This window comes from Cynara cardunculus (assembly GCF_001531365.2).
Source record: "Cynara cardunculus var. scolymus isolate 2C chromosome LG 1, CcrdV1, whole genome shotgun sequence".
Taxonomy (NCBI): domain Eukaryota; kingdom Viridiplantae; phylum Streptophyta; class Magnoliopsida; order Asterales; family Asteraceae; genus Cynara; species Cynara cardunculus.
In genome coordinates this window covers 19,547,075-19,558,691 of record NC_037528.1, presented here as the reverse complement: position 1 = coordinate 19,558,691, position 11,617 = coordinate 19,547,075, and the positions used below count along the sequence as shown (strand labels likewise).

The window sequence follows — 11,617 nt, the reverse complement described above, 5'->3', positions numbered from 1 at the left end:
AAAAGATTCCGGGTTTTCCACAACGTTTCAACTTAAACAATGAAAGTGCATAATTAAAGAGTTCAACCAAATTTGGCTACTCTACACGTTCTAAGCCCACCTTGTAAGAACACGGTCCACCACAGTGTGTTGTTTAAAGATGGAACAAAATCGTTTGTACAACCAATGGTGCAAACCCTTTACTTAAGTAAGAGATCGAATAGATCTTAAACACTCAAATGAACTCAATCACAAATGTATAATTATCTATGGGATAACACAAGTGAGCTGAATATCAAATTTGCTGAGTATTTTTGTGTTTTCGAAAACTTTCGAATATAATGATTGAAATGTGTGAGAGCAAAATAGATCGGGAAAACTTCATAAGGTCATTAAAATGTTAGACAGGGTCAATTGTTTATACTTAAAGAGGAAATTATCTAGAAACATCACAAAAGTTCTAATTTGTCCTTCTATGGATGTTCGAACTTAAAAGCCATGAAATATTGAATTCTTTCACATGTCAAACTTTGAGACTTAAAATGTTTTATAGTTATTTTTATTAATTCATCCAAATTAAAATTATATTATATCTGTCGTTTATGGTTTTCTGATGACGAACACTGCGATATGTTGACTTGAATTTAGTTGAAAACGTTAAGTTCTTTGTGATATTGTTTCATAGAAATTATTTTTCTCTGTGATATCTCCGCTCCCCAACGATTCTCTCATTTGTGTACGTGTTCAAAGGAACGCATACACACATTTCCCGAGTTCTGTAACTATCAAAAAACCTTCACTGAATTACGTTTCGACTTCATATTATATTTATGCACATTTATATGTTACTCATGGAGGTAAACACCTTCGTTGTATGGGAACTTTTTATCGCTCTATCACCAACTTGTTGCTAAGAAGTGTCATATTTTCATATATTTAGAATGAATAATAATGTATTTGGGATGTGGTGCATTTAGGTTTTTATATAGACTTTAATAAGAAAATGATTGTTATTACATAGTTTTTAGAACACTAAAACCCTACGCTGGTGTCAGAGGATGTGAGATACCCAACGTAGAGCTCCTCCTATTGTGATTTGTAGATCCCCAAACGAGGCAATTTTGGGATGATTTGATTGATAAAACTTATCAGCCCGTTTTAAAATTCTGATTTGACTATGCGGGGCTAGACCAATCAACTTATTATAAGAGAGTAACTTACAGATTTAACTACTTGTTCGACCTGCAAATCAAATTATGTTTTATTTTTATAGACAATAAGATCGAATGAAGAAATAGATACGATATTTTAATTTTTTAAATGCTTAAAATATTATAATTACAAAAACACATACATGAAATTCATTTTATTATGTCCCGTATTCTTTTTCCTAACTTCGTTAAAAAATTTTCTGTTAAGTGACCTTAGGGGTATTTTTGTCATCTTACTATCTTTTCCTTGATTTCTGTTATAGAATTAAAAGTTCTTAGAAGACATACACTAATATCCATTTGCCCGTTTGTCTAAAAACCCTTTCGTTGTTAAAAAAAGGTTTAACTATCCATTTGGTAGAGAGTATTAGGAAGGAAACATAAATGTGGACTTTGGTGCTGAAATGGAAGATATAATGGGCAAATTGAAGCAAACCCATATAGTAACAGCATAGAGGGCTTTGTTCATATAAAGGATGAAGATATTGCAACGAGGTAATGAATGAATGGTAGAAAGTGGGGAGCTGTGTTTATGCGGTGCTAATAGAAGTTTCATCGCAAATCCAAGTTGTCTGTATGTGCAAACCCAAGTTTTGTTCATCCCAAGTAGAATACTTGCTGCTTTATAATGGTTTAGTCGAAAACGACCAAATGGTTATCTTAAGTTCTGTATTTGATGGTTTCTTTAATTAGGTTAAAGGTGGGAGAGATAAAAAGGTGAAGTTCTGGATGTGGAGGTACTTGATATTTACATATCATATGCTTTTAAGCCTTCGGATTTCGAGTTCCATGCAAATGTGTACATCTAATGCTTCTGGACAGTATTTGCCTTACATGTTTCAATTTACCTCCTTTTGAAGCAGTTGGGGGTGATTTGGAGTATCTCTTAGTGAAAACGATAGAAGAAATAAACAACACTTATGTTGAAGTTGATGGATTAAAGCTCCATGCAGATGACATTGGGTTTGGGTCATCGCTGCCAGTGAGTTTTATAACAGAGAGAGAGAGAGATTATTTGGGAACATGTGTATTGAGTTTCTTAAATAGAAAAAAACAAACACATACACTATTCACACCAAATCATACAAGACATTACCCATACAACTTAAACAAGACTAATGGGCTGTTTGTTCACCTCTTAATGGTTTCATTAAGAGTCAACATCTGAATCGTTAAGATGTGAATCTTGTTTAACAAAAAAATCATGTCTCTTAATGATTTTAAAACCATCTGAACGGTTTTGTATCTTGGGGCTCCTTTAACCATTAAGCGCCCTAATTTCATTCTGAACAATTACCAAACAATTATATTTCATTTGTATTATATTGTAAGAATCTCTTAATCATTTTGCACTAAACCATTCAACAACTGCAAACAACCCCTAACAAAGTACCCAACCCTATAAGAGCTTTAACTAATTACAAAACCACCCTTTCAATTTGTAATGAGTTTTCTTTACGAATTCCAAGGGACATGGTACACTTGAGTACAATCAAGACGTGACAGGATAGATGATATTGGGGAGATCGGAGATGGTGACCCGTGTCCTTGCATCTCTGTGCATATAATATAATATACTTGTTTTAATATTATTAAAAAATAACAAAAATTAATAACATTGCCTACTTAACAAAATATATTTAGAACAAGAGACTCAACAAGTATAAAACACATATACATAAGGATGTTTATTGTAATTATTTCATCATAAAGACTTAAAACGTTATAAAATGTAAAACATAGGGACTAAACATGTAATTTATGTAAATTTTAGTGAAAATTATATCGGAATGAGTCATTGCTGTGCTGGAAGAAAGAAATACCTTTTACAAAGGGTCAATATCTCTCTGCAAAAACTCAAAAAATCTAGTAGGTTGCGACGATAACCGCTTTTCTCTTCGCCATTTTTCTCTCTGTATATCTCTCTCTCCGTGTGTTCACTCTTCACACAGAAACGCAGTAATGGCCGCCGCATCATCCCCACGCGAAGACAATGTATACATGGCAAAACTTGCTGAGCAAGCCGAGCGCTACGAAGAAATGGTTGAATTTATGGAAAAAGTCGTCGCTGCTGCAGACGGCAGCGAGGAACTCACCATCGAGGAGCGCAACCTACTTTCCGTTGCTTACAAGAACGTGATTGGGGCACGGAGGGCTTCCTGGCGTATCATCTCCTCGATCGAGCAGAAAGAGGAGAGTAGGGGCAACGAGGGGCACGTGTCGACGATCCGTGATTACAGATCTAAGATCGAGTCGGAGTTATCGTCGATCTGTGACGGTATTCTCAAGCTTCTTGATTCGAAGCTCATCGGATCCGCGTCTAGCGGTGATTCAAAGGTTTTTTATCTGAAAATGAAAGGAGATTATTACAGGTATTTGGCTGAATTTAAGACTGGATCTGAGAGGAAAGAAGCTGCTGAGAATACTCTCTCCGCTTACAAGGCGGCTCAGGTTAGGGTTTCTGGCTTTGTGATGTAGGGTTTGACTTATTTTATTGATGATTCGAGTTTCTTACTATTAGAACTTGTTAGAGTATGTTGGCTTAACTTTAGGCTGTAAACCAAAAGTCTTATTTGAAACTATTCATTCCCCGGTTTGTTACATTAACTTTTCTTAGTTTGTGGCCTATTTTGAGAACCTAGAATTTACGCATTTGTAGATCTTTTATGATCCAACATGAAAGTCAAATGTCAATTTATTCATTGCATGACTGGCCATATTAAATATCCTTAAATTATTGGCCTTTAAATGAGAATTTAAACTTTTTTTTAGGTCTTTTATGATCCAACCCTGAAATCAAATTTGAAATTAGTCATTATGTTATGATATTAATGTCATGAAGAATGGTTTCATAGTCAGTTGGGATGTTGCTATTTTGATTACTGAAAAAACTAGAATACCAGTCCCGAGTTTGGAATGATGTACTAATTTTGTATGTTGCTGTTCATATATCACACAAGTCGATGTGCTATTCAAGGATCTGTGGCATTCATCTGATGACAAACTATTATACTGTTCCCTGCCTGTCAATCTTGTTGACCTCCTCATGCTTGTGCACTTTCTGTGTTTGCTTAATCTGGCTATAGTTTGAGTTTGAGGTGTGGTTTGGTTCCATATGGGTACTTGAGTTTTTGTTTGTTCCAACTATTTCACAAGGCACGAGGCAGTCAGAAAGGAATCATTGTATATCTGGTATATGCCAAAACAAAGCAAGTGTGTAACAGTCAATATCTCATGGTTGCAGGATATTGCAAATGGAGAACTGGCTCCCACCCATCCTATCCGACTAGGATTGGCACTCAACTTCTCTGTGTTTTACTACGAAATCCTGAATTCACCTGACCGTGCATGTAATCTTGCAAAACAGGTGAGGAGTGAATTGTATATGATTGATATTTTCAGATTCACTTGGGATTACCCTTTCTACTTGCTGTGTTATTATAATATTATGTTAATCAAATTTTGAGGATGAGGTATATTCATTCTCAAGTCATGGATGTGAAACCGGCTAATGGTTGTTTCGTGATTTGCTAGGCTTTTGATGAAGCTATTGCAGAATTGGATACCTTAGGAGAAGATTCTTACAAGGACAGCACCCTGATAATGCAGCTTCTTCGTGATAACCTCACTTTGTGGACTTCGGACATGCAGGTAGTTGTTTTACTTTAGTCTTCATGGGATCTTGCTGTTGCTATTAATCTCATGTAGTCGATTGTTTCACAATGTAATGCTGGTTTTAATGCAGGATGACAGTGCTGAGGAAATTAAAGAAGCACCCAAGGCCGACGAGTAACAAATTTCCCTTGCTCGAGACCTTTCTATGCTCTGTAATTGTTTGCTTTTCAATTGAAAATGCTACTTGTTGCGAGTGTCGACTCTTTAGTTGTAGGAGTTTCATGATTTTCTATCCTTTTTAATATTATGCTTATTTGACTTTCATCCTTGCAAACATTTCTAGGTTGTGATTTTATAAGTTAAATGTTTGTGGTTATACTTATAGGTATCTTCTGGTTTACGCTTCTTCAATGTTGAATCCACATGGTCCATTAATTGATTTCTAATGCATCAAGTCCATTATATATGATGCTATTATTAGATGATCTTTTTGGTGTTACTAGTGATTATAGGAGAAGCACCTCAAATTATTTACTTACACCATAGTTGATATGAGTTTACCCTTTCTACTATGCATAGATTCGAGATCTGAGGCCCATGATTTCGTCCCATAGGTTGTCAGAATTTTTGTCTGGCCTGGTACAGCAATTATCGTGGAAGATGATGTTTCAATTTTGGTTTCTTTTTCCTTCGCATTAGATTTATTACTTGGACAGTCTGTAAAGGAAGGGGTGCACTGTGTTCTGACTACTTTTGAGGGAAGCTATGAACATAATGGTTTGCACTTTATGTTTTCTTTTTCTACTTTACAGTTGGATGGGCTTGGGTCCAGTTTAATGAGAGCTGCATGCTATTGGTAAGGCTCCCACTACTTCTTAGCCTCTAGGTCAATCCACTCCATGTCTTCATCCATTTCATTAATTGTTTGGTCATGGTGCTCTTTGGTATTTTAGTGGATACATAACAGTAACATCCGACCAGAACTGGTTCTCATAATATAAATCTAGACCGTTGGTTTAGGATAGCATGAAAATTTGCTATTTTGGCAGGGAATAAAGATGATTTAGGAGCCGTTTACTGAACTTTTACTGGGTAAGCGTTTAATTGGTGTTACTTACCTTACTGAGTGAGTATGACAATTACCAAGAATCTTACCTGGTAAGAGGATAGCAAGGACCGAGAATATTATCTAGTGAGGGAGAAAGAGACTCTTACCTGGTTAGCGCTTACTGGGTAAGAGTTGCTTACCAACAATCCATTTTGATAGTTGAGAATGTTATCCAACAAGGTAATTGTGTTTGGTGGCTCTTGCTAGTAAGCGCCTACCGGTAAGTGTTTGGTAACGGTCTCTTGGTAGCAAGAAATTTGTGACTTGTGCTATAAATGTATACATGTTTGTTGCAAGACATGAAGAGATTTTCTAGGTGAAGATTATGCAAGTTGATGATTGTTAAACCAAAATTGAAGCGTCTTGGTAATAGATAGTTGTATGACTTGAGTATCTAGGAGTGATGATATTTTGGTAAAAGTTTCTCTCTTGAGACCAAAATGGTGATTCATCTTGCAATTGCCATGATAGTTCTGAGATTATACTTTCAAAGTTGCAATGTCTGTCTAACGGCTAATGGGAAATGGCTTCAGATGCAAGTAATGTTAGGGTATTTTGGTAAAATTTGTTCTTTTTTATATTTTTTTTATTGTACAAGTATTTAAAAAAAAAAATAATCCTCAGTTCCTCACCATGTCCACTTATTGGGCACCACCCATCCCATCGTTGACCCTTTCCCTCTCGTGCATCATCGTGCACCACCCGCCATCATCTGCTTCCCTTCACCACCAGCCAACCCAGACCCCTTGTTTCCCTTCAGGATGGAACTATTGAGATTTTTGTCTCTGGATGACTGCCTCTTCCCGATTTCTCTTATGCTTCTACAGCCTTCCTCCTTACTACATCAACTACCCGCTGCCTTCCTTCAACAGTCTTTTTTTTTTTTAGGGATGTGCATCAAGCGGGTTCGGGTGGACAAACAAATAATCTGATCAGATTTCGGATATGGAAAACCAAGCCCCGAACTTTGGGTTTGGGTTTGGGTTGGTCGGTTTCCAGGTTTGGGTATAATTGTATGCGATATATATGTTCAATGAGTTTTGAGAATGATTTCAATCGATCGAGGAAGATTGAAGAATCGATATAGGTTTAAAAATTAGAAAAAGGTAGGGTTGGTTAAGATTAAAATTTTCAAAAGACAATTAGATAAATAAATACATTTCTATGATATTTAAAAATTATATTATATTTATATTTCAGGTTTTCAGACAGGTCGGCTGGTCAAAGGTGAAACCCAACCCGGACCCGTTTATCTCCCCAAAAGTTGGGTTTTGGATATTTAGATTTCGGGGCATCCAAATTTCGCACAAACACCTCATTTTTGTTCAGGTACAGTTCAGATTTTCCCCGCATCTACTCCAACGAACTTCCCCAGCTGCGGGCAGCTGTCTCTGTCTCTTTCCGAGAGATCAGAAAAAAAACATTTTTAGGTTCATACCATTTCCACTAAAAAATAAAGGAAGAAGAGTGAACTTCCACACGCATAGATATTGTTTGGTTTACGAAATTTTAAAGGAATATAATGGAAGTGGAGTGACAATTCTTTTAAATGTTTGATTTGCAGAATGAATTGATTGGATTCCGTCAAACTTTAACGTTGAAGGATTTGATCGTTCCTTAACATATATGAAACGTAATTTATACTTTTGTTTTAGAGAAAACACAAATCACCCTTTTCATCCAATTTAACCAACACCCCCACCCTCCGTTGTCAACATCTCCACCACCACCATCATTCTCAATTAATATTATCATTTCATCACCCTCACCCTTGAAAGGATACATATTCTAATTTTTTGTGAGATTCCATTCTAAGGGGATGTTTTGTTAGAGGTATATGATTAATGAGAATGAAAATAAAAGAGAGTGTTTGTCATTTTCATTCCTCTGACTGAACCAAACACCTTATAACATTTTGCCCATCAAATGCGTGGTCAAATGGTAAATTAGTGCAAACAACTTAAATAGATGGAAACGTTGGTGCAATTTCAAAACTATAGCGACAGTTGTCAGAATTCACGTAAACCACATACTCCCGTTTACTACGTAAACGCCAGGAAACGACTCTGACCGATATAAATTGACTTCCAAAAAACTGTAATTATAAGAAACGGTCCAAGTCCTCCGGTCTTCCCCCACCCCACTAAAACACTTGAAGCCTTGGTAACCTTAGTGTTTCATCTGTCCTCTGTGTACTCCCCATGCCAATGTTTCATAGAAAGCTACTCAACAAATCCATGCAAACCTTCGTGGTTCCTTCTCCTCACAGTCATGAAGCTTATCAACCACCGTCACCGCCACCGCCACCGCCACCGCGACCTCTTCCGCCACCATCCTTCTCCGCCAATAGTTCACTCTCACCATTTCTGATCCTCATGTTCTGTGGTCTCACTGTTTCCTTCTCTTTCATTTGTTACCTCGCACTCTCCAGAAGATGCCGACGTGGACGAAATCCCGATCGTATAGATGAACCTCATGTTTTCTTTGATCAGGATCTTGGTCCGGTCATACCCCATCCCATTTTGTTGATCAATTCGGTCGGTCTCAACCAATCAGAGATCGAATCCATTGCTGTCTTCAAGTATAAACGAGACGGAGGGTTGATCGAAGGGACCGACTGTTCCGTTTGTTTGAGCGAGTTTCAAGACGATGAAAGTCTTCGGCTTTTGCCCAAGTGCAGCCATGCCTTTCATGTCCCTTGTATCGATACCTGGCTCCGCTCTCATACGAGTTGCCCATTGTGTCGAGCTCCCATATTCAAGAACTCGAGTGTTCAAACCAATGCTATAACTGATTCCAATTTGATTGACGAAACTGAGGAAACCCCAGGCGATGATTCTGAATCTATCGAGCATGTGGAAAGAAACCAGGATGTTGAAATCGAGAACAATCGAGAAGTGGCGAAAACTAGTGGAATTCAAAATGAAACAAGCTGCGCGATCAGGGTGTGTAGCGATTTGGCGGATCATCTTCGTGTACAAAGAGAAGCATCAGTCGCATTGAGGAGATCGGTTTCGATGAACGAGTCCTCAGTGGCTAACCTTCATCGTCCTGTTCAAGGAAAGCATTCAAGTAGTCGATTTGTACTGTCGACAAAACCTGATAGGACGCCGAAAGGCGGACATAAGCATAGAGGGTCAGGGTCAGGGTCAGGGTCAGGGTCGAGCTCAAGCATTAGCATACGCTGTAGAGCAATGAAGAGGTCTTCATTTGGACATTCGTCGCGAATGGCGAGTAGTTTTACAAAAGGTCTTGCTCGTTGAGGCTCGTATAATCGATCGCATTGAATCCGAGTAGATTAAGGAGTATTTGGTTAGAGGTATTAAACAATAATTAATATGATGTAATATAATTTTTTTTTTGATTTTATATAATACAATGATCCTTTTCCCACCACCCTGAATTTTCATTCCAGATTAAACAGGTGGGAATTCATTACCATTCTCCGTCGTTCTCATTCCCCAAACAGCACCTAAACCATGAATCTTCAAGATTGCTCGTTTCTTTTTATTTCGTGTAATACAGTGATATACATCTCAATTTTAATTTTTTTTATTATTATTTATCTCTATCAATGTTATAACATGATTTTATATTATTTTGAAAGAATAATAATATTTTTATGTTTGAATAATTAAAATATAAATTTAAAGATCCCATAAAAACTTGAAAAACATATCGATATTAAAATCAAATTAAGTATTTAAAAGTTATCATTTTTTTGTATAACTTCTTTAATTCGATTTTTATTATAATTTAATAATGAAGTAATTTATTTCGTTTTTAATAATATAATATTTTTATAAATAATAGTTAAATATTCTCTTGAATGTTAATAATTATCATAATTATGTTTTAAATGTTTATCTTATATTTGATTATGTTTATCTGTAGTTAATTATACATTCAAAATGGAGCTTTCATAAGTTGTACTTATGCACAATTTGCTTGTAGTTTTGGATTTCAAGTAATATGTATCAATAAACAGTATATTATGTATAAAAAAAATATTTTTTAAGAGTTTTTTTTGGTCAAATACTTTATAATATAGTATAGATAAAGAGCATCAAATTCATAACTAGCAATTAATTTCTAGCAAAATTAATTCATGCTTTCTTCTTATAGAGTCATTGTTTTTTCACTACCACCAATTATTCGATTAAATTCCTCAATGAAAAATAAAGTTAAAATTGCAGTTTTGCATGGTTTAAACCTTTCTTTCTTGAATTCGACAATATATTTTGTTATGGTAATTTTTTTTATCGTAACCGTGGGATTTTGGGCAATTTACATACATCGACTAATTCGTCAGGCGACCACAAAAGTTTCGGGTTCATCTTAAGTGAACCTCCATAATCACTAGGGCTCTAACAACACCTGGATTTAAACTAGAGTGGATGAAATTTTCACTACATCCTCTAAGACTTGACCGATATAACACAACCCAAGTGGTATATTTGATACCAAGGAAAATGGTTTTAGTAATCAACCATAATGAAATCATACATATTTTGATAAGTTTATTTTGAATTTGGTATGTTTTTAAAGGAAGGGGTAAAATGGTAATTTACATTGTGGACGCATTTATTCAACACGACAATTGATTTTTAATCAAACAAACGACATGATGGAAAACCGAGACAACTCTTTATTTGGTCAACATTATTTATTTGTTACTTTAATGATTAAGCTAGTAGTCTTGTGACGTGTTGTCTGTACCGATTAATTTTTTGGGCTTTAAAGTTGACCAACTATACAGGGGTGTGTAAAAGTTAACCGCTCCAATTAGAACCAATTGATCATGATTGGATATTCTATTGTAGTTGGATCTGATTGAATTGAAAATTTCAACATCCAATTTGGACTGGTCGGTCTTGAGTGACAGTCCATAACCACTCAACATCCAAATTACATATCCAAATAACCATCCAGTTACATATCCAACCATTATCCAACTATCATTCAATTAATCTTTCTCCAATTTACTTAAATCGAAATATGTTTTGTGTTGGGTTTTGAATTTCTAGACTTGCTTGGGGCGATTTTAACAAATACTGAAAATGATTAATTAATTTGTTTTGTTGTTGTAAAACTGGACTAAATTAACACATTGAATGGATCTGATCCGATCATTCATTGGATAGTGGATGGATTCAATCCGATTAATATCGGTTGGATCCAATAAGAATATCCAATTAATAGGGGTGGGGCGTAATGAACAATAATTATTGCATGCTCGTGGTGCGGGCAAGAGATGGATAGTGATGGAATTCAATTCCTTCCATTATGCCTAAGTATGATGAATTCATTGATTTGTGAAATTCAATGAAAATTTAAAGGATTCTATCCATTTCAAGAAATAAACCAAATAAATGAATAGAAATTTGGTCAAAGAAATTTGTCATTCAAATTTTATCAAATTTTTTTGAATTTCACAAACCAAACGAACCCTTTAAGATTATAAAATCAAAATTGTTCATGAGTACTTAATGTGATATTAGGACGTAATGAAGCATTCTAATAAGTTGTTTATGACATTTTTCAAAAGTGTTCAATGAACACATCATAAAATTTGTTTCTATAAAAACATTTTTTAAATAATGACACACACGTACACAAAAAAATTATATTAAAAAATAAATTAATATTTTAATCAAATAAATTATATTAAAAAATTGAGTATTTCATTCCTTTTGATATGATT

General features: G+C 35.4%; 2 protein-coding genes across 2 annotated transcripts; both read left to right on the top strand.

Annotated features, from left to right (window-relative positions):
- The first annotated feature begins 3,042 nt into the window (after positions 1–3,042).
- Positions 3,043–5,216, top strand: LOC112508107 (14-3-3-like protein). The gene is made up of 4 exons (XM_025112893.1): positions 3,043–3,641; positions 4,435–4,557; positions 4,725–4,841; positions 4,936–5,216. The coding sequence occupies exons 1-4, from the start codon at positions 3,153–3,155 to the stop codon at positions 4,981–4,983; spliced, it is 777 nt and encodes a 258-aa protein (XP_024968661.1). The 5' UTR covers positions 3,043–3,152; the 3' UTR covers positions 4,984–5,216.
- A 2,904-nt stretch (positions 5,217–8,120) lies between these two features.
- LOC112521876 (E3 ubiquitin-protein ligase RING1-like) lies at positions 8,121–9,222 on the top strand. The gene has a single exon (XM_025130911.1). The coding sequence runs from the start codon at positions 8,121–8,123 to the stop codon at positions 9,174–9,176; it is 1,056 nt and encodes a 351-aa protein (XP_024986679.1). The 3' UTR covers positions 9,177–9,222.
- The last annotated feature ends 2,395 nt before the right edge of the window (positions 9,223–11,617 follow it).